We start from the raw sequence: 23,670 nt of genomic DNA on the forward strand, positions 1-23,670 counted from the left end.
TCAGAAAACGGTCACATATTAGTGAAATCGACGTGTCGTAGGATGTCGTAGGATGCCGCTTGATTATATATCTTTGCCTAAGTTAAGTTCGGTGGTTCGCTCTTTGTTTGAAGCTGGGTGTTAACTGGCTTTAATCTTTTTTTTTTAATGGAATCTCTCTGTTGGCCTTAAGGGCCTTTACAGCTCAGCACAAGCTTTTTTGGCGAGCGTAGTTCGTTCGCCTGAAATGGCGTTTTGTCCCGCGGCTAGCGCAAGGGCGTCTACTGTGAGACTCGAACCTTGGCTTGGGCCGTCGCGGGGTGGTCAATCGCCTGAAGGGCAGGACGGAAGCTCACTGGAGTGAGCGAAGTACGAAGTAAAGGTCCTCACCTTCTCCGGTGAAGGCGGTTTTTTACACTAATCTGTTTGGCTTTAATTGTTTAAAACTTGACCGAGTTAGGGATAGTGGGGCTGCGACGCTGCTATAACAAAAAACTTACTTGACTTATTTAAGGTTGACACTGCTACCTTCAAAGTGTATAAGTGTAGTTGACCTATTGGACATTATCGAAAACGAGAATATTATAATACAATTTATGACTAAACGGCTCATTTTAGCATTAAGTGTGCGATAATTGCTAACATTTGGTTTGCGCTTCTAATGACATATTAAGTAAGATTACATAACTCATGTCTAATCTTAAATCTTGCAATGTATTTCTTCGAAGACTGTTTTTGATTGAAATATATGTGCTCTGTGATTTAAGAATGATAATTACACGTAAAGAACTTTTCGTTTGTTGTGTTACATGGTACTTAATAAGGAATAGTGTAACGCCATCTTGTCTAGAAAAGCGTTTTGGCGGGTTCTTGGAATTATGAATGTTTAAATTTTATAACCTTTTCTGAATTCAAAAATAACTTTAAATTTATATAAGTTCCTGTGACTAACAATTTGAATTTTAAAAATATGGTTAAATAGCCCATGGTTTCGCGTTGGTAGGCGTTGATAGCCTTAGAAATAACGAAACATGCGTACGTCCCGTGTTCCACTGAAGCGTTGAATAAGACAGTTGTTTAAAGCATTATAAGACAATTATTTATTTATTACATAACACAGAAAACATAAATAATATATAACAAAAACTATTCTACTACAGATATAGCCAAAGATGGAATACATGTGTACAAAAAGGTTCAAACATTCACGAAAGGAAAAAATCAATAAAAACTATGTGTGATTATGTGAAAGTGAGAGAATGTATCTGAGCGTGTGCTTATGTTGTTTTTTAGCGCTACGGATATTTTTAATATTCATTAAAACATAATCCGCGAAAGCTTAAACAAGTCAAGGCTTAAATGGTGGTCGTTGTGTATCTGGGCTGTGTAATACAAAATGATTTTTACAAGCAATGTATTGATGGGATTACGACAAATCAATACTACAGTTGAAAGACTTATACTCTCACTCTTAGTGGCATTATATCGCTAATTTAGAAAGTTCTAATGAATACAATACAGCTACTTGCGTGTGAAAGGATCCCTTTAGAAGTTCGATTTTCGAAAGTTAGCTTGTAATAGTAATCTAGAACTTCACGAAATTACTTTAGTATTAATAATTATATGCTACGATTATATTGCTAAGCTATTAGTAGCTGCGTCACACAAAGTAACTAACTGGCTAAGGTGGCGATTTTTTTTATTTTTTTTGGTTTTTCCTTCATGGTGAGAAAATGTCTTATTTTATGAAGTGCATTAAACAAATATAACAATACCAATGGTGCTACAACCTTTTAGAATTCTGTGTTTTGTGATCATTTTATTTCTTAATATACCGAATACCTATCAGCCTTATGTGACTGAAAGACACTGTTGATTTTTAGATCTAAGGCATGCCAGTTTCTTCACGTTTTTTGTTAACAGACATATTCCATTGGTTTGATAGTTGGAGATCGAACCTACGACCTAAAGGAGGATAGTCGCACGTTGATAGTACACTGCTCTGAAGTGCTGTATTTTGTTTGATTCCAGCTTCAGTGTTATTTAAAATTACATTTTTTATATCACAAATGCAATGTACAATCCAATTTGTATTAAGGTCAGCCTGAGTTTTAATATCACTATGTTTAATAATATCCGAAGAGCTGGCGGCTACCTCGGACAAAGAAATAGTCTAGCTATTCAAAGGGGTTCCCAGTATCTTAGAAACCTTGCCTTAAGGGACTTTTAATAAGATATTTTAGTTATTATATTGTTAAAGTTCTATAATATTATTTTTTTTCCTTTTTACTATATTAGAATAATATCAGATATTACACTTCAAAATCAAACCTTTTTTGATGACAGCTTCTGACAATTTAGGTAAGACGTTTAAGAATACGGGCTTAGTCTTTCTTTCCAGAGTTTTTTTATGTAGTAAGGATATTGAGGAGTTGAGAATATTTTTGGCGATCAACTAACTAGATGGTTATGTCAATACATATATGTATATACCTTCGGAGCTCAAGGGCCTTAAAAAAGTAATACCAACTCGATATGTTACTGTATGTATGTTACGATAACTGATGATTAATAGCTTTGATATCGCGTGTTTCGAGAAAATTGCTTTAAGAAATTAACGCCATTTAATTTTATGAATAAAACCCATAATTCGCGCTTGATAAAGATTTTATATATTGAGGTCATCGGTCATGTAGCTTTTTAATTCGTTTTTATCTCCTTCATACATTTATACCAACTATAAATGTTACCATGTTTTTATATAAACTTACGCTTAATTCTTTATATATATAGACGATGTTATAGTTTTTCTGTTTATTAAAAATGAGCATCAGCTTAAAATTATGCAAGTATCGTAAAATATAAATAAAACTTATTTAAAAAACTTTATAGGTTTAAGATATTTCTCATTAAAAAATTTACAATATGAGACAAGGAAATCATTTCATAGTTCTTATATTTTTATAATCTTTACATATTCTACGATAGAACACGATTTAATAACCATACGTATAGAAAAACATGTGCATATTTCAATTGAAAGAACGTTTACACAGTCACAAAATTGATAAAACGATAATTCATAATTCAAAAGAATTGGAATGCATCAGGAATCACTTTTTGATTTTGATCAATTGACTTACGGACACTATTAACAATTTGAAAAAAAAGCAGAAGTTAAACACACACAGTTACGTTTACGTAAATTCATATGGATCTGAATTTTGTTCACCGGTTATTCAGGGATCCTTTGTCGGAACCGATAATTACGTGGCTTATACCCCTGGGGTTCATCTTTTGACAACCCTTGGTCGAGCGTATAATTTTGGCCGATAACAAATTTATGCGTTGGATAGAATTAGCATGAACATTTTAAATATTAATTTGAAAATGATAATCCTGCTAATTATATCGTTTTTTATTTTTTTTATTCAGAAGAGTTGACTCTTTTAGATCAAAAGTAATCGAACAAATTGGCACATAATGAAATGAAAATAAACTTTAACACAAAAATGTTTGTTATGTGAAACATTTTTCCAATGTATTCAGCATTTAGATGAATCATAAAATAGTAGTATCATTTATTGAAAGAGGTTCTAGCACTTCAACGTTCAAAAATGCTCCTTAATTTTTTAAGGGAATTTGGGATCGAGTCAGTGGAGTAAGTATATTTACAAACAGTTCAAATAAACCCGTAAAAGGCACGTGAATGACTAGAAATGAACTCTTCGATACTTTTTAAATTGCAAATCGGTAACATAGTATTCCATGTCTGAGTAAAATTTGAATGATACTAAATAATGATAATAAAGGTACTGTTCGTACCGAACAAATACCTACGCCACGTTTACTATTATAAGTTTTCTAGTTATAGTCGAGAGATGTTGACTTATTCATTTAACTAATTTGTAACTTCTTGTTTCAGGTATGTAATGTTGAATCTTCACAATACGAGAAAAATACAGAAAGTGTATGTATTATTTATATTTTCACGAAAGGCTTGAAAAAATTTTTTGTATAAGGTATATTTTTTTATTAATGAGTACTGGTATATATTGATAGTATTTAAGGCATTATCTGATGCATATTGAATCGGAGCGGATTCTTATAAAAAGTATATAATCGAGTAAGAAAGTCATCTACAATTATTTAGAAAGGTTATACCAGTTATACCATTACGTTACGATCGAATTAACGCTGATGTAACCACGGCAGCTAGTAGTGCTATCTAAATGGAATATCAACCAAATTTTATTGAAAACCTGAGCTTTAACGAAAGTATCGTAGGGTAAAAAGCACTCGAACGTTACGACGCTCTTGCACATAAAAATAGACCGATTTTACACATCGGAAGATCTCATACGGGATTTTTATATGACGACGTAAAAGTTCAATAAAATTTTAATGGCGGACTACGAATCGCATCTCCTTAATACGGCTATCTTAGGTGACCTTATGTTTTATAATGTTGTTCGAATTTATATAATTGATTGATTTTACTTACTTTACCGAAAAACCAATCAATTACAGACGACCTATGGCATTAAATCGCGGACAAAAATTGCTTTTAAGAATGTAAAAACGCTTAGCAACGACACTCGACTAGCCCGAGCAGAAATGCTTATATACAATCTGTAAATTATATAGTTTCAGTGCGTTGTTGTTAGTCTCACTTTTAACAGTTCAAACTCTCGGTTTTTCTTGGATTTAGACTCGTGAATTCAGCCACTCCGATAGCTAAGTATCAGTAATTTGAGAATTAAGGATCGAGTTATAGTAATCATGGAACATGGACCTATACTAGCTACCAATGGGTCGTCAGGACCTGACCTAATGATACTTTCACATGGCGGGTTCACATACAGGTTGGATACAAAAGAAGAAAAATACAATCGGACAATTCCCTGGTCGATCGTTGGTCCTTATGCCTTAAATAATATTTTTTTTATGATAAAGCCAGCTACGCAAATCTAGAGTCCATAGGAGAGGATCTAACTGCAGGTTAAAAAAAAAGGTTTTGCGACCTAAATATGTGTGCTGTGTATTATCCTCCATTCAATTTTATTGTAAACAATGGAAAAAAGTCTACGTTTGCTAACCATAATTTTCAATGAAAATCGCGTATTTGCCTCTATTCAAAAAATATAAAGCCTAAATTATACACGAATGCGCTCAATTCTGTGTTGAAAACTCGTTCGAAAGCATGAACATAAAAAACATTTAGAACATATTATGCAGCCTCGACGCAAATACGGAGCTTTATTGTTATTATTCATTATGAACAGAATGATTTCAATAATTGTTAATTACCAGAACATTACGATTTTATTTGGAAAAGCTTAAGAATTATGCAAAGCAGTATGTTGTTAATTTTGATTGTTATTGTTGTTATTGAAAGTTTAAATTTCAATAACAGAGATATAGAATAGAGACTAATCAGTTTACTTTTTATAAGTAAGAAGTTAAATATGTATGTAATGATTTTTATAGAATCGTGGGCAAATGGGCAGGTGGCACATCTCATGTTAACCGATACCGCCGCCCATCCAGGTTAATGCCAGAGAGCGTTGGGGGAATTCGTAGAAATGTGCTTTATTATATTCTGCAATCGAAAACAATGAAATATTTTTTAAAGTATTTTTTTTGTTTCAAGTAAAAAGTTAGGAAAGTACAAACGAGAAAAAATAAACAAAGACATAAAAAAAAACAAAGGGATAAGCTAGTTGTTCGAAATACATAATTTCAATTTAATAATTTTTGATGAGGGTGATCCCAAATATGTTTTTCTCGGCCGATCGTCACATTTATTAGTTGAGTCATTGTTGAGATTTACTCGGGTTACGTTAGATACATTTTTATTTTGATATATACTTTTTGTTAATTGATAATAGTTACGTCCACTATTTAGAATTTTATAGTGAGTGTTTAGTGCATTTTTGAGGCTAGGTATTAGCATCAGTCTAACCTCTCTTTGTTCCCAAACTAATAGAATTTCTCCAAATCCTTGCGGCTGATAATATTGTGTTCCTTTCTTCCTGGTAAGAAGATATTATAACGAGGTATGTACTCAGGACTTATTATTCTAGTATAAGATTGTGTATCGACGGCCACCGAACCGTTCTTTGTGGTACACTAGTTAAAAACAAAATATGTACATAAACATATTACATCTTAATATTATTATTGATTATGAAAGAAGATAATACATTATAATACAATAAAGGATAAAACAAAAGGCAGGAGATTTTAGTCGGAAACGGAACATGTAGTAATTGTACGGAATACAAAAAGGAGGTGCGATCATATTCGGAACAAGAAAAGAAAATATGGTCGAGGTCACCAATATTTTTTTAAGTTCCTAGGACATTAAAATCACATAATTAAGTGTCACGGGGCAGGGATGAAAGTTTCGTTTCGGAGGCCACGAATGGTTGCCTAATTGTAATCGCGTAGCAAACCAAAATATATACCTTAATAAAAACTGAATCAGCCTATTTACCCCTTTCCGTTAGAGGGTAAACACAATTGGTCAAAATGTACTTCCTTTAGTGTGGTACTCGGTAAAAGTTTATTCGTTTGAGATATCAAAAACCGATATTGCTCATTATAATTACACTTAACCATTAAAAATGCAATCGTTTTAAAACTTAAATCCCTGTAAATTTTCCCCACATTAATTTTCTATTGAACGTGTATCCTCAATAAACAGCTCGATAAAAATCATGGACTCAGTGAAGTGTGCTCCGTTATACGAATGCGTTCAGATAGAAACGTTCATATATTGACTAGGCGTTCTCCTTGTTCTGTCTGATTCTTTGTTAATCCTCCACTGCGTTAATGGACTAGACTAGTTTCCTGTTAATGTCTCGAAGAGTATAAAATCAAAATCAAACTAAAGATATAAATACCATATTATTTATCGTGAAACGAATGAGCACGTGTAGTAGGTAGGTCCGTAGGTGTGAGAGTTATGGACTACAGAGTGCATTTATGTCTCCACACACATTTGTGTACTGTTATGTTAACATGCTGACCACGACTCTCAGACATGAGCTACTGAGCAAAGAGAGAGTGAGATGTGTCTTGCATCAGTCTAAAAATTTGCCGCCATAGCGGAGAGAAAACATCACTGATTTTAAAACCTATTTTAATCGTAACAGGAGTTTGACAACTCGATGTGTGATATTTTAAAAATTTGATCAGTATTCTAATTTCAAGTTAAAATAAATTATTGGGACCAATAGCTCTTTAAATCTAAATGCTATTTTAATTTAAATATTTCATACTCCAATAAATACAAAATATTTATCATAAACAAACGCACTTTAGCACTGATCCTATTATGTAATGCCATTTAACATTAATATTGTACGAAGTAAATTATATTAATAAACGTTAGGGTAACAATGTTACCTTAATTCTTGCCTTCGCGGTAATGCTCACTCAACTGTAAATTCATTACTTTCGTTTTTTGACATAATAGCTTTTCTAAATATATTTCAGAAAATAATATAATTAGTCTGAAACGAAATCACTTGAGTTTGGAGGCTGTTTTTAAATGACATAATTTGTGATGTTTAAGCATAGATAACAGACACAGCAAGTACTTAAGCATTCGGCTATACATCCGTATACAATATTATAAATTGAAATACGGAAAATTTTCAAAGAAAAATTCGATTTCAAAACGAATTTGATGCGAAAACCATTAGTTGATGAAAAAAGAATTTTCCAGTGAACCGCAGCTTTTGGTTCTACGTATGATTCCATTAAATGAATATACCACGTTTCTTTTAACAGATTTACCAAACGCAAACCATATTATAATTCGCCTCCTAGATAAAGAAATATTGTCGTTGAGAAAAACCTGTATATTTTATTCTTAATAAGTCTTTTTGTTTTTTTTTAAATTATTGTGCCTAAATTACCTATACCAATACTGATTACCTGGTAGGTAGCTTATAACTAATCTTTTAATTAAATGATTAGGTTGAAAAACTTTGTTTAATTATACGTTATTATTGCGAAATATACAAATTTTCTTATTTGTATATTTCGCAATAATAAATAAGCCGCTTATTATATCGGGTTTAAATTAAAATATAAAAGTACTACCTCCAATTAACATCATAGTATCTACAAATGGATTTAGTTTTGGTAATAAGAGATAAGAGAAAATCTAAAAAGAAATCTCTGTGTGAATTTGATCCAAACTGCGAAGATCCCGTAGCAACCCGTTTGTTACACTCTCATAAATATGTTACTGTAACACAATATTGTGTGACAATTGAAAGTAATGTAGGAAAATATGTAATATGCTTTACGAAGTGTTTCAGAATTTTATCCTCGTGCCAAATATTTTCTCGTACATTATCAACCTATGATATGGTGAGATGGGCTCAGTTTCCGCACTTAGACTCGTAGTTGGTCTGTCGTGCGTAAAGTCCTGGCAAACTAAGCCAGCCTAGGAGTCTCCTGGGCACTTAACAGGCTTCACGGAGCGACCTTACTGATCCGGGGATTTGTGTACGTTGTTAAGCCACAGCCTCGCATTCCAGGACTACGTGGGTGACTTATTCCTCTGCGCTGTAACAACCTCTGCAAACACGGGGCTGCCTGTAGCGCCCAGGACAAAAAAGATGTTTGACCTGGATTTCCTTTTAGATTTGGGCAGTTATTCCATGTAAATAATTATAAATCTAATAGAGAAATGATTATGAACAACTGATAGCTTGTGACTGTACCCTGTACCGAATATCCTCTCGACGACTGTTTATTCATCATGGCTTTACATATCTGCGTTAGACTTTTTTGTGTTTTGTAAAGTTTGTGTTAGGAAAAATTATTGTGTTGTTGCTGGGTTATGGTCTTAATCTTCATCTATTGATTGCTAAAGGTAAAAAATATAGTTCAGTTCTAAAACGAATTTAAAATATATTTGGCCCATGATCTCATGTATTAGTCAGAAGATCATGCGACGCAAGTGGAAATAGATAGGCCATACACTCGAAGAGATTCCCTAGAGGCTTGATTGGAACCCGAAAAGCGGAAACGTGGCTATTTCAAGCAAATCTAGCGTACAACTGTACGACTTTTGCAGAATCAGAAAGACTGAGCGAGGTGTAATACGAGGCTCAAGACCGAACGCGATAGAAACTTACTGTTTTGACCCTCTGCCCCATCTTACATCCATCACCATCATAAGTCAAAGTCATCTCAGAAACTACCAATGCATTTCTTATACTAAATTAATATAATACCTATAACTAAAGTTTTGTATTACAACCCAAGTAAATATTTTGTCAACAACATCATTTTTGAAAAGTTTGAACGGCATACTTATCGAGTTTCTAGAAGTAAAAACCGATATTTTCTTGGGATGAAGTTTCCTACGCTTGCATCTTGAAGCCTTCAAGTTCTTCACATATAATTTTTTATTTATTGTATAATCAACATCTTGAATATTCACTGCTATTGAAAATATTAAAATAAAATTTATTTATTTCGTACAGCTAATTCATAGTATATATAACAAAAATCATACTAAATATGTAGTCAGAGATGGAATACGTAATGTCTACAAAAAGGTTCACACATTTACGAAACTTGAAGGGAAAAAAATATTAATTACAATTAACTAAGTAATACCCAATTCGGCTGTGTTGTGTGTAAGTGTTATATTATAAAAATACGCATCAATGATTTGTATGGTGTTTGAACGCAGTAATGCACATCTATACGTCCATTACGTGCACGTTAAGTATTTTGCGCTGTTCGTTTGTTTGGGTGTCATCAAAAACACCTATTCCTTGAGGTCCTTGACAACTTCATTCCAATAACCACTAACGCAGCCTGGCTCTAGAGTGTAGACTCTACAGGGTTTTTACGGCTTTACCGGGATACTACACTCTATTGAGACGGACCGGGTAGTCTCAATAGACGGGAGTATCGATCTAATTTTATTTATTCAATCGCGGTGACGCTGAGTTTCAAAACAATTAATTTAATTACCACTAATCTACGAAATTCTGACAGCGTCTCAATAATGTTTATTCTGATTATTTGTTTTTGTTCTTTAGCAAAGTACAGGTTGATACAACTTATTAGTTCAAGTCATCGGGTCCGAGTAAAATCTACTTAATAAACATAATTTGTTTATTATGAGTTTTATAAAAAAATCACGGGTAACGGTTTAATTAAATACTAATTGATGACTAATACTAAATGAATAAAAAATGAACACAATCAATACAAAAGCAATAAAAAGACAACATCCTCGTTGTCGTCCTAATCACATGTTATCCAGCATATTTATAAAAATGAGAAAATATTATTCGTAAATTGATGCCGGTTCATGAATTAAATGCTTACTTACTTACAGACTTATGTTACCTCAGTAAATCAATACTAATGACGGTCTCTTAGCATCTAGGTAAGGTCGATGTAATGACACTTCAGTATCAGATAACTGACCGCATTTAAATCCGTGCTATGTAGTATTTATATGTTTAATTGATGTTTTACCTAAAGATGATAGAACAATTTAACTAACAATAATTATTGTCTTTTGTTAAAATAGCTTTTACACATTAAGACAAACACTTTTGAACACAACTACACAACACACTTTTGAGAAAAACACACATTCTAAATTTAGAATTAAGTAAATAACTATAAGTTTTAATAATAATACGTTATATATTATTATATATTTATTATATATACTAATAATAGCATTAATCCGTTCAAAAAGTGTTTTTCTTAACAATAATTAATTCAACTACAATAACAAAAATAAACGTAATAAATTATTTTGAACTTTGTATTATTCAATTAAATATTTTTTGTTTAATATTCTTTATTAATATTAAAATATAGATTTTTTAGTTTCGCCTTCGCGCTTCTTTCACTGAAAATGTTTATAAGCTTTCAACTCTAAAATAACGGCGCGTTTCTAGCTTAGTGTTTGAGTGAACTGAGTTCTAATAACTGACTTTGATTACCAGCAAGATACTGAGTTCTGTATTATCCGGTTAAATCCATTGTTGTAGTTAATTGAAAACCGCAGAATATCTGCAATACTAAAAGCCTTGCCGTTGTTCACGTTAACTAGGGTCAGGCTCTATTTACTTCTTGATGCCTTACTAGGTACCTAGTGGTTAAAGTTTAGTGTTAAAATTGAACGACTTAAGATGAGCTTATAGTTTAAATCAGATTACAAAAGGGGCTTATTAAATTAGGAAATAATATTTTTTAGAGCAGTATTGGCCTAGTGGTTTAAGCGTGCGAATCATATCCCTGAGGTCGTAGTTTTGATCCCCGGCTGTGCAATGAAATTTCTTTATTTTAATGTGCGCATTTAACATTCGATCGAAAGGTGAAGGAAAACATCGTAGGGACTTGGATTGATTTAAACCCAAAAAGTCGACGGATGTGTCACACAGGAGGCTGATGACCTACTTGCGTAATAGATTGACAAATGATCATGAAACAGATACAGAAATCTGAAGCCCAGATCTAGAATGGTTATAGTGCCACTGATTTTTTTTATTTATATAATTTACACTTGAATGCACAGTCGAAAATTATACACACAAAACACATAGTGTTATTTACACTGTCCGCAAATTTATAAGTTATTACTATAGTATTTTTTAAAGAACACAGTACCAAAATATTTGTTTTTCTAAGGCTTGTAAAGCTCTAGTCCCTCAATTCACTATAAGGTAACACTATTTTATTTTTTGCGCCAGCATTTACAATAATAATAATAATTAAAGTAATCAAAAGCTTGATTTATATATAAGAACTATTTTTACCCGACCATAGGTATAGTTAGTTAGTAGCAAACAAAACTTTAGCACATGTATGAAATTATAAATTTATTATTTTCTCACATTTGGCACATCTTCTCTCTGATGTAAAAAAAATCTTGTGTAAATGGAGTAATCATATTTTTTTTTGTTACTTGCAGTGTCACTGAAATCTGCGGAGATAGTTAACTGAATATTTTTTAGTTTAAGAAACGAACATTTTTGATATCAAAAGGCATACAATCTTAGTGTATGGTTAAGCATCTGCTTGCATGCTTCTATTAAATTTGAACAAAAACGTTATTCAGCAAAGTTTACAATAATACCTGTCATGTTACACATTCGAATTTCGAAGCTATACACCTTTTTACGTGTCACAAGCAGCTTATTGTTCAGTCACAGTTCTCATTTCAAAACGAAACTTCCGTATTGCAATCCAGAGGTTTCGATTCAGATCCGACTTAAATCCCAGCAGGGATTGTTCGATTCCAATCACGAGTCCGGATTGTCCGGCACGTGCTTTGTCCAAGCAGATCCCGGAGGACAATACGCCACGGTCACTTTCATTAGGCCACTCTCTGAATAGTTGGCTAAGTTTATTCAGAATTTGAAAATTCTCAAGTTTAAGATGAATGTTTGCAAATAATGTTTAACCATTAATGTATGTGCCGAAGTTTTGATTTCATCCTGTTCTGTATGGTAATTTATGAAAACGTAAGTCGGATAAATATGTATGGCCAAAGTTTTTTAAAAATAACTAGCTTAAAGCCTGACATGAGAGTACCTTGTTAACAAGTACAGAACAATGGAAACGCTTTGTAAATTAGGAAGCTTTGATAATCGTCGTCAATGAAGGTTTGTTTTGAAAATGCCACGATTCAGTTTCACGTTTTAATTGGTATATCCTTGTTTGAATAACAAATGAAACGTTAAGTTAATGAGAGCAAACGAAGGTTATTTTCTCTAGATTATGCGGTTTTACTGGGGTTTTAACTCTAAACATTGCACTAAAAGCTGGCTTGAATATCTTATTTATTAAAAATACATAATATATTTTTAATTTCCAGGTTTACGACACGGCAGAAACCACGCGTCCGAAGAAATGGTCTTCAAAGTTGAAACTAAATACATCAGGGAGTAGCAAATCTTCAGAGAAATCACCAGATAGTCCATATTTATATGGAACTATTAGTGGACCAGGGGGTTCAGCTTTATCGAAATCAATGAAGTATGCGGAAACCTGGTTGTACGGGTCTGTTAGGACCCAGACTCCGCCTCTACGGCCGAGTGTATTTACATCTTATTCTGAAAGTCCAGGACCTGTCTTAATCAGTACTCCTCAGAAGCCAACACCACATAACTACGCAGTCATACTATGTTCCTGTCCTGAATACCTTAATGGTACGAAGAAAACCAGCTCAACCAAAGTCAGTATTTGTAAGAAATGTAAAGGATCTCGTTTACCTTTAACAATAACTGACAGCCCACGGTTGCTTGTTGGTGGAACGGTGAGAGGACCACAAGTGAATCGTGATGCTGGTTTATTAAGAGCGGGCACTGTTCGTGTTCAGGGCACCAAGTCTAGACCTAGCATCCTCAAATCTAATGGTGATCCCGATCCATATGATTTAATGCGTCGAAGCAGATTAGCACCTCCACATGAAACACGAATCGGAAGTCAATTTTCAACATCACGATCTCGAGCAAAAAGTATAAGTCCATGTCGAATGAAAAATAAAAAACCAAGCCCCGAAGGTTTGATTAAAAATAGAAGTAAGTCTGTTAGTCGCGTAAATGAGGTCTGGATTGATGAAGACATTAATGTGCCAGATACAAAGAAATCTATTTTGTCGTGTGATATAAATCCATACGATTTAATGAAAATATCAAAATCGAACTCGGAAGTTGAATTTGACGATGATTTTAATGGACCATTTCAAGACTCAAATAAAAACGGTAGCCATCGATTAAATAAAGTTTCATCAGATAAAAATGTAAAAAATATTAGTGGACAAAGAATAAGAGTTTCGAATGACTCTAAAACAAACATCGTTGATGAATTATCTGTTTATGATCCTGTTAACTTTGATCTCAAAAATTATGACTTTAAATCAACAGATATGTCTTCAGCTTTAAGTTTACCAAGTATTAAAAATGAAAGCAGTAAATTAGGCACACTAAGTAAAGCTAGTATTAAGAGAACAATTAATACCACCTCAAATCGTACAAAACAGAAAAGTGTTTCACCGAAACGACCTCCTAGAAAACTCAGAAATACAAAAATTGACGATGATAGCGAAAGTGACAATCAAAGAATACCAGAAAGAAACTACAAGAAGGCCTCAATGGAACATTTACGTAACGTAAAAAATAAAAATCACAAACCAGATGCCATAAAATCTATTCTCAAAAAGCCTAAAATAAATTCAACAGATTCAACCACGAAAGTTGAAGTAACGGATAATTCATTTGATCGAAAAAGCATGAATCATTCGCATTTTTATCTTCCTAAACCTAAGGATAGTAAAAACAAATCTGCTTCGCAAAATGTTTTACAAAGAAAAAGGGTTCAATTTCAAGTGGATAGTAATGAAACTAAAGTAATTTTTACTGCTGAACTTAATCTTCACGATGATATAATAAAAGAAATGCCTGAAAATATTAAAGTAGAAAGCAGTGACGATAGCATAGCAGAAGGTGATATAGTTAGTAGGAGTTTACAACAAACAAAACACCAACCATTGGTTGAACTAAATGTGGAACAATCTTCAGCAGTGAACAATACAGAAAAGCAAGAATCGTCACTTGATATTTCTACAATGTCTACTTGTGAAATAAAGACGGCGCTTATGCAATCTGCTGAAGAAAAAATAAATTCAGTACAGCAAAACATTGAAAGTGAAGGTAATAATGAAAAATTTGCAAATTTTTATTTAATATTTTCTTTAATTAATTATTTTGCTTTAAATTTTCAGATAACGACGTGCCAAAAGTTCCAACACTGCGACGTTCTGAATCAGAGAGATTAACATCAACTATAAATATAACTCCACCAAAATTTTTAGACACTATGGCTTTAAGATCTAAATCTAAACACTGTCATACAAGCCAAGTATTTTTGGAATCACTTACTGAAAATGATGTTAATTTACAACAGAATGCAGATACTGTTAGTAACTTTACAGCTACACTAACATCTAAGGATGATAATGATATTGAAAATCTAAGTGATAGTAGTGAAATAACACGTAAAGTTTTAAAAAATTTACGTAATGGAATAACTGAGTTACCAGAGCCCCCACCGAGATTAAAATCGCGATCTAAAAGACAAAATTATGTTAAAACCCGTTTTGTTCGTAATGATTCTATAAGTTCTACGAGTGATGAGTGGTCAGATTCAAATGATAATGAACAAAAGACTGTTTTAAAAGTTAAACAGTTCGAGACGGAAGAAACACAAGAAATTTCAAAGGAATCTACTAGAATCCTGAAATTTATAGATAACGAGCCTAGAAAGACGTCAATACAGATAAATGGGAATGAATGTTATTCCACAATGAATGTCAGTAACGATACCCCAATTTATTTATCTTCAGTTGTAGTAAATGATGGGTCCAGTACTTCTTGTAATACATATCAGACAGGAACAACCGTTACTATAAGCGTTGGTTCTCCGCAAAATGATGGTAAGTCTAAGAGTCAAGTTTATATTGGAGCTGTGTTTCCTGGGGAGAATAAAAATGATGAATTCAATAATACTTATGAAGAATACTTTAATGAAAGTAATTCACCAAGTGTCAATTCTAGTATTTCTTCAATACTTAGTGATCCAGTAGAAGCTGTGAAACGCAATCTTATTCCACACGTCTGTGGGAAAAAAGATAATAGTTTAAGCACATCAGATTGTGATAAAAAAGCTTCAGAAGGTGGAAATCTGGTTGCTAAATTATTTGACGATCCTTTTTTTGCACATCTGGCAGATGGCTTAGACTCTGATTTAGTCAAGAAGTTGATAGAAAATTCATTAATAAAATTACAAGAAACAAAACATCAAGAAGGAGTTAATAATGGCAACGTTACAATCGAAAAGTTAATTGAAAGTTCTCTAATAAGTATGAAAGAAGAAATGAATAAATCTTGTATTATATCTGACGGAGAATGTAAAAATGAAAATGTTGCCAACAATATAGGGAATACTGTGTATTTTCAAAATGAAAATAATATCTGCTCAGCTCCCTATGAAAGTATGGAGTATGAAAGCGGGGTAGCTGGAGTTTTTTCAGACTTGGAACCAATGTCGGATTGTTATAATGCATCTGCAAGTGAACTATCAACAGAAGATGATACAAATTCAACAAGATCCAAATTTTATCAAATGTTGGTAGACGCAGCGATTTGTGATATTGAGACAGCTAATAACACTGATGATGATCACCATTACGAATCGATCCGCCTGAATAGTGATCCAATATACGAAGAAATAGGAGATATGCCACCTCCCCTACCAGTAAATCCACCGCCAAATTCACTTATAATTACTGATGAGGAAAAAAGGAGCGGTTCCCGTTCAATATTTGAAGGGGCATCAAAATATGATATCTTATCATATTTGGTTGATGCTAAAGAAAGAGGTATTGATGATGAAGAGACATATATAACAAATTATGGTAATACGTCAGAACATCAATCGTTATCAGAGAAAAGAGATAGTAATAGAAAAACTGATACCAAACCAAATGGAGTTGAAAGGAATACCAGTCAAGTATCGAATGCATCTGATTCAAGTGAAGATAATTCATTAATTATTACGAACGATAATGCAGAAAAAGCTTTACTTTGTAAAAAGTCATCGACAGAAATTGAAAGAAATGATTCAGGCGTAGGCTCAGAGACAAGTAAATCATCAAGGAGCAGACTTCAAGGAAAAATTTCTCCCAGGAATTCAATAAGTGATAAAGATACTCCAATACACTTATGTGAAGACTGTGATACTGCAGTTGAAACACAAGTTACAGAGCAAGGTAACAATTAACTTAAATATATATATTGAATAAATATTAAATAGCATTTCTATGGCTTTGTGTGATAAAAGTTACTTTTATTATTTAATGTATACTGGATATATTTATTCACAGGTTCAATATACGCACCCCTGGTATGCCGTAAATGTGCCAAGAAGAGAGCAGAGAGAAAAGAAATTATAACAGAAATAGTTGAAACTGAGGAAAAATACGGACGAGATCTTCAAATAATTCTAGAGGAGTTCTACAAACCTATGCTAGTGGCAGGCTTACTTACCCAAGAACAATTAAGCGCTATTTTCTTAAACGTAGAGGAACTTATTGATAACAATCAGGTTTTGTCGGAAAAATTAAGGGATGGTCTGGAAATTGCCGTGGAACAAGGAGATGAGGTACGCAACGAATATATATTATAATAGTGTTCATATTTACATAGCCTATGTACATATATAAAAATCACTTGAGTTTAATAGGTATATTTTTCAGTCCCACTTACAAATTACATGTTCTTAAAAATCAAATAGATTTTGGTGGTTTGGGGATTCTGACTCGGAACCTTTCGGTTAAACGAATCAAAAGTGCCTATTGATAACTATAGAGGATAACGCCTTTCTAAAGCTATAATTAAATTCTTCTTTTACGTAAAAGTAACAAGATGAGTCTTATAACAGTGGTTTTGCACGGTATAATTTTTTGTGTGAAACCATTTGCCTTATATTATTAGAGATTAAAATTCGACGTATATTATCTGGTACTTATTTTATTGGTTATTTATAGGATTTACTGACCGTGAATGTTGGAAAAATTCTCCTAGAATGTTCCGGAATTTTGACAGCATTCCAATCATATTGTGTGAAGCAAGCCGGTGCCGCCTTACTTTTGGCTGGTCTTGAGAAGGAGAAAGAACTTCTGAGGATATTCTTACGCGTTTCACAAATGGAAAATACGGTGTTGAGGCGCATGAATCTTAATTCTTTCCTCATGGTTTGTATTTAAATGTTAAATAGTCTAAGTATCTTTAATAAAAAAATACAAATGATGCTTAATTATATCGTCCTGCGGACGGTTGGATTTTAAAAAAATATTCTTATAATTTGCCTTTTTGTTTTAGGTAGGTTTTAAGTTAATTCGTTACACATACATATTCCCTTTTTATAATATTTGTATGCATCAGCATACATCTAAGCCGAATTAAACTTTTGACTCATCTATAACAATTAAGTAAAGCATTCTAACCCTGTTATTAATAGGTACCCGTTCAGCGCGTGACAAAATATCCGCTCCTTCTCTCTCGTTTATATCGTGCAACTGCCTCTTGTGCCTGTGAAAGAGATGACGTCAAGAATGCGCAGCGCTGCGTTGAGTCTAGACTTGAAGAAATCAACGCAGCGGCGGCAGCAGCCGCGGCTGCTGCAAGAGACGTTCCCCTCTGGAGAAGGCTGGCGGCCGCTCGAAGAACAGCACATGACCTACACGTAGCTGACATACGACTGAGGAAGATGGCAGTTGACGTCCTTGACTGGAATCATGATGATGCCAGGTTAGTTTCACATTTATTTCTTATTGCGATCGGTGGTAATTTTTGTGGGGGTAATCCTCCTAAGCCTTCGGGATAAAACGCCATTACTTACGATGAGTTATTTCTGTAGCCCTTTTTTCTTAGAAACAAGATCAGCTTTTTATAAAATGAAGCTTTTTATTACTTTTAAGAACATCACTATTTTAATAGCGCTTAGTCAAATTAATAAATATCAATAGACAACATAGCTTAGCGTAAAAAAATTGTTTATAAAATATAAGATTATGTTTGGAAAATTGTAAGAGATATACTAAAATGGATGGAGTAACAAATTGCTCTATTACAAGAACCATTGCTCTGATACGACCAAGTTTAAGATACGAGTTTTATCGCATACCACACTGAAAATCCGAATTATCACCCTCAAAGTATTCTATTGTGTTTTATTTGTGCGTTAATGTATTTTTTCAACTTGAGGGCTCTTTTGAAAGATTTTATTTCTACTATCGGAGCAATGTCAACTATGTCACAGGGCCTATAATGTAATAAGGTAAAATCAATCCAAAACCTTTAATACACCAAATACCAATAACATTGTTTAAAAACATATGCACTTTATAGTTCATATGCCATTCCTCTGATATATTATATATATATATCCCATATATATACAATCACGTTTTCAATACTTATTTATAATTTAAAATGGTTAGTTTTAAGAAAAACACTTTTTGAACGGATTGAAGCTATGTATTATAATTAAAAACTTACAATAATTGTAAGTTTTTAATAAATTATTATTATTTACATAATTTTAAATTTTCCGACGTTTCGCGTGCTTTTCAGCGTGTGTGGTACTGAATAATAATAATACATAGCTTCAAACCGTTCAAAAAGTGTTTTTCTAAATGTTTAAAAGCTATGTTAACAATAGACAATACTATGCTAAGCTTTATTTAAAAAAATGTGTAATAAACTGCATACAAACCTACCAATAGATAATATTATCGAAGTAGCTTATCGTATGACAATATAGATTGTATAACGTCTTTGTGTAGTAATAGCACTACACATCACTCGCCTGTTTCTAGACGTTTGCACAGCGGGAATTGATGTATTTCAATGTACAGATTCGCTATGGAGGGCAAGCTGCTATTCACTCAACCGAACGACAACAACTGGCGTAAAGGACGCACTATCAAATTGATGCCGATAAATGCTCTTTTGGTAACTAATGGAAAGGTGAGACTATACATAATTTAAGGTGTTTTTATGTAAGTGAAGGGCTTGTAGTTCTCTGGTTGCAAAAATCACAGCTCGTCCTTTTTTGGTCCGTCCAATTATACTTGAGGATGAAAAACGACATGAGAAAATCGGCATGCCTAACAAGTGTCTCAGGTATAAAGGCAAATAATTACGAAAAGAAAAGTAATTAAAATAATAACGAAAAATAAGAGCTAGAGGGTGTATTGCCACTTACAGAAGGCCCATGATGTGATTTTAATTACTGAATGAATCAGTGTAATATTGGTAAAATACTTTTGTTTTTTTTCAATATCGTGTTATAAAGTTACGTAAGCTTACTAAAACAGGGCTTAACAAAGTCCAATAGCAAGTATTTTAATTAAATTAAGACTATTATAACACGTGAACAAAACCTCATGTAATATAATACAATAAGGGAGACATGAAAGACGTTTTGCTTACAATATCTAGTCGTTTTTTTATGAATATATTTCTATTCTTGCAAATTTAACATGAAATTTAAACACAATAATACTAACATATTGAAAACGATATTTTATATATAATAGAAATACAAATATTTCCATGTTCTTCCATAAACTCCTTTATTATACGCGCCAGGAGGTTACACAAGAGATGTATCACGTTACAATATCAGATACAACTCATTAAGTTGCTCATCAACAAACTCCTAATGAACTCACTTTAAGCTGTTACTTTGATTGCTATATAAATAGTTTCGATACAAGTCGAAGTAAGATATATGAAAATATATATTTAACGAAAACATGCGTATTTTGTTTACACGAAAGAGCGTATCTTAACCTAAAAGCCGACAAGACTTACAATTTTTATTTAAAAGTTACTCCTATTTTATGAGACGGAAAGGGAAAAGGAAAAGGTGGGGCAGTTATAATGTGCTTAGACACATGAAGTTGCTTTTAAGTTAATAGTTATTACATGATTACCTTTACATTAAGAAGACAACCTCTATCCCAACAATAATATATTGTTATATATCTTTCAGCCAACGAACTCGCACAAAACGAACGAAATACGTGAGACAAGAGAAGCAAGGGATCGGGAGGCTCGCGAGAAAGAAGGCGAAGCTTTATTCGCCAGAAGCGGCGTTAGAGAAGCTGCCCTACTCCTCGTTAGGGAAAAGGCTGGAAGATACACTTTGCAGCGGGAGCCACTCTTTCTCGACCGCTGTGTGGTGGCTGCTGATCACGAGCCTGAACACTTCTTCGAAGTTCACGAGATAACTACTAAGGATTCTTATATTTTTAAGGTAAGTCTATTAGAAGGGAGGGGAGTTTATACTCAGAAGGATGTAATATTTTGAATGAATAATTGAAGACCTTCTTCGTGAACATATGAAGTTCAAATGTTAATGTTCTTAAATTATTATTAGTTATTTTTTGTTTGTAAGTGACCTTAGGAAAGTAATAAAACATTAACGTTTCTTACAACTTTGTTGGTTTGAAAGCTTAAGGATCGCAAAATACCGGTACAATTTCTCGAAAATGGAAACCACAAGCATGATCTAAACGACTTCAAGCTGATATGTCAAGCTGAAAGCCTATATCCGGTATACCTATAAATCGAATGCCATAAGTCGATTCGAATGCAAGTTACCTCAGCGTAGAAAAGCAAACTCACTCGCTATACATTTGGTACGAACCATTGCACTCTATTTACGGGAGAATGCGTTTGTTTAGTACTGGAATTTTTGTTATCGAATATAGTTGGATTTGTAGTGAATTTTTTGTTTGGTAAAATCTCTACGATTGATGTTTGTTTTAGCATGAATATATGAATTGATGAGCATTCCCAAGTAATTTTACAACTAAACCTGGTGAAGTAATGTTAAATGTATACTTATGTTGTCCTGTCATACAAATAAAATATTTTTGTACTGATCCAGTAAGGGTAAATGTAGTTCTTTTTTTATTTACGATTTGTACAAAAAAACTAAGGCCATGCAAAAACTTTCCATGATGCAAATTTCAATATAAGTTACCTTTGATTTAGAATTGCAATTTTTCAACTCTTAGGCACGTCTATGAAGATAGCTCATTCTACAATACAGGTTTTTTAAATACTTAATATAACACCTAATGCAACGAAATAACCAAATCCTTAAATATAACGTTATTGAATAAAACTTAGGTAAACACGGGATAGATGAACCACCAGTATCACCTCGACGTCAGTCGTTTCACAACTGAGGGTTGAAGGCAGTGTTTACCATGAACCATCACTATGTGTAATCAAGAACTGAAGTACTTCGATACCAATTCGACTTTGGGTTATGAAAAGAGCCTACCAATTCCTAAAAGGTCGGCAACGCATTTTCGAATGAGTACAAATATGTAGTGTGTATACCTTTTGCGGACCGTACATATTTCCTTGTGGAGCAAAAACAGGATGATGTCCTGATGATGACGTATGTTTAAAAATTTAATTTAATCTTTATTTATTTCAGGCGGATGAAAGTACACGCACTCGCACTTGGTACAGGCAGTTGCAGTATCACGCACAAGGCGCAGGCGCATGGAGAAAACGTCGCAACGCCCTTGCCAATATTATGATTAACCCTATGTTGACTAGAAATTAAAAGTAAATTTCATCGGGAATATTTATGTGTTTGATAATTGCACTTTGCCAAAATGTTATTAATACAATATGTTAAGGCAAAAAAGAATAAAATTGTTCATAATAAAATCTCTGCCTAGTTCATAATAACTTACAATTATCCGATGAAAATGGGATTTATTTCAGTTACGAAAGCTTAAACTATCAGTTTGAGCAGCGAAACTGGTCTTAAGTTGTTATTTGAACACAATATATTATCTAAGATCATAATAGTTTTGAATGGCGATTGAACTTAACAAAACTTTATTTTCTAGCCCACAATAAATTCCAATATATTTGAAACGAAATCATAAATGGGATTTTTAATCGCATTATTATTTCGATGCGAGCGACTACTTGGAGATCAGTTCAGATCGAATAAGTTTTAGTAAAGTTTAATCTTCATTCACAAGAATACAGCATTTGTACCAAACAAAGTTTCATTCATTGGATGCATTTATCGAGTGCAAAGTAGAAATCTTTCAGTTCCCTTTTTCAAAAGGCGAGAACTCTGAAACTACATAAATTGTTGTATTCTTCAATACGTTTATTTATGTTTCATAAGTTAATTCCTATATTTTAAGGTAATTTTTGCCACTATTTTAGCGTAAAATAAAACCAAAATTTAGTATTGAATAGCTTCTGTTGTACATAAACGTAATACCTTCTCTTTCAACGTTGAATAGAGTTAAAGATATTTAAAATGTTTGTGTAATTCAAAAGATAATGTTATGATAACTATAAAATTTAAATATTAAAATGATAGCTGTGATATCCCGACGTTAATGAAAAAAAGCTTCTTTGCAAAACTTATTTGAATAAAAATAGCTGTTATAAATAACTGTTATTTTGTAACTTGTAATGATTGAAATAGCTTCCTGACTAGTCTTAAGGTGTAATTTAAAATTATCATTTAAATTCAATCATTTGTATTTATTGTATGTATCTTATGTAAGTTATAGTAGAAATCAGCTGTCGCCTTTTATATTATTGTTTATATTTAGTTGAGGAAAAATGGAAATAAATAAATTAATAAGAAATCTTATGTTATTACACAACCTAACATTTATGAAACATGTTTAGTCATACAACTTTTTAGCTTTGAAATATATTTTTATTAGCTTATTAATATATATATTTAATAAAAACAAAACCGTGATAATATTGAATGCCGAATTTGTTTTGACCGTGTGCGATTCTTAATTTGAGGTCTTGCGTTCGATTACTGGCTGTGTACCATAAGATTTTACCAACAGTGGAGGTACGAAACGTGGCATGTCTTAAAGGTAAAACGTATACCAAAATATTTTCTGAAAATGACGTAGAAATCTGAAGCCAGAACTCATAAAAGCCTGCGTACCTCTCGGTGTATAAATATGTTATAAAACTGTGTAACAGATAATACAACACTACACAGCTCGATGGCCCATCCCTAGTTTTAAAATCAAATTAATTC

General features: G+C 32.8%; 1 protein-coding gene across 2 annotated transcripts in view; it reads left to right on the forward strand.

Moving 5' to 3' along the window:
- The window catches only part of LOC123709468, a 104,463-nt gene extending 81,243 nt beyond the window's left edge, over positions 1 to 23,220 (forward strand). For both annotated transcript variants that reach the window (XM_045660855.1, XM_045660856.1), the window contains 8 exons: positions 12,860 to 14,696; positions 14,768 to 16,813; positions 16,928 to 17,205; positions 17,591 to 17,797; positions 18,064 to 18,353; positions 19,463 to 19,574; positions 20,605 to 20,868; positions 22,066 to 23,220. In XM_045660855.1, the coding sequence (XP_045516811.1) occupies positions 12,860 to 14,696; positions 14,768 to 16,813; positions 16,928 to 17,205; positions 17,591 to 17,797; positions 18,064 to 18,353; positions 19,463 to 19,574; positions 20,605 to 20,868; positions 22,066 to 22,197 (5,166 nt within the window). In that variant the 3' untranslated portion in view covers positions 22,198 to 23,220. The remainder of the gene's footprint in view (positions 1 to 12,859; positions 14,697 to 14,767; positions 16,814 to 16,927; positions 17,206 to 17,590; positions 17,798 to 18,063; positions 18,354 to 19,462; positions 19,575 to 20,604; positions 20,869 to 22,065) is intronic.
- Positions 23,221 to 23,670: the final 450 nt, after the last annotated feature.

This window comes from Pieris brassicae, chromosome 5 (assembly GCF_905147105.1).
Source record: "Pieris brassicae chromosome 5, ilPieBrab1.1, whole genome shotgun sequence".
NCBI lineage: Eukaryota > Metazoa > Arthropoda > Insecta > Lepidoptera > Pieridae > Pieris > Pieris brassicae.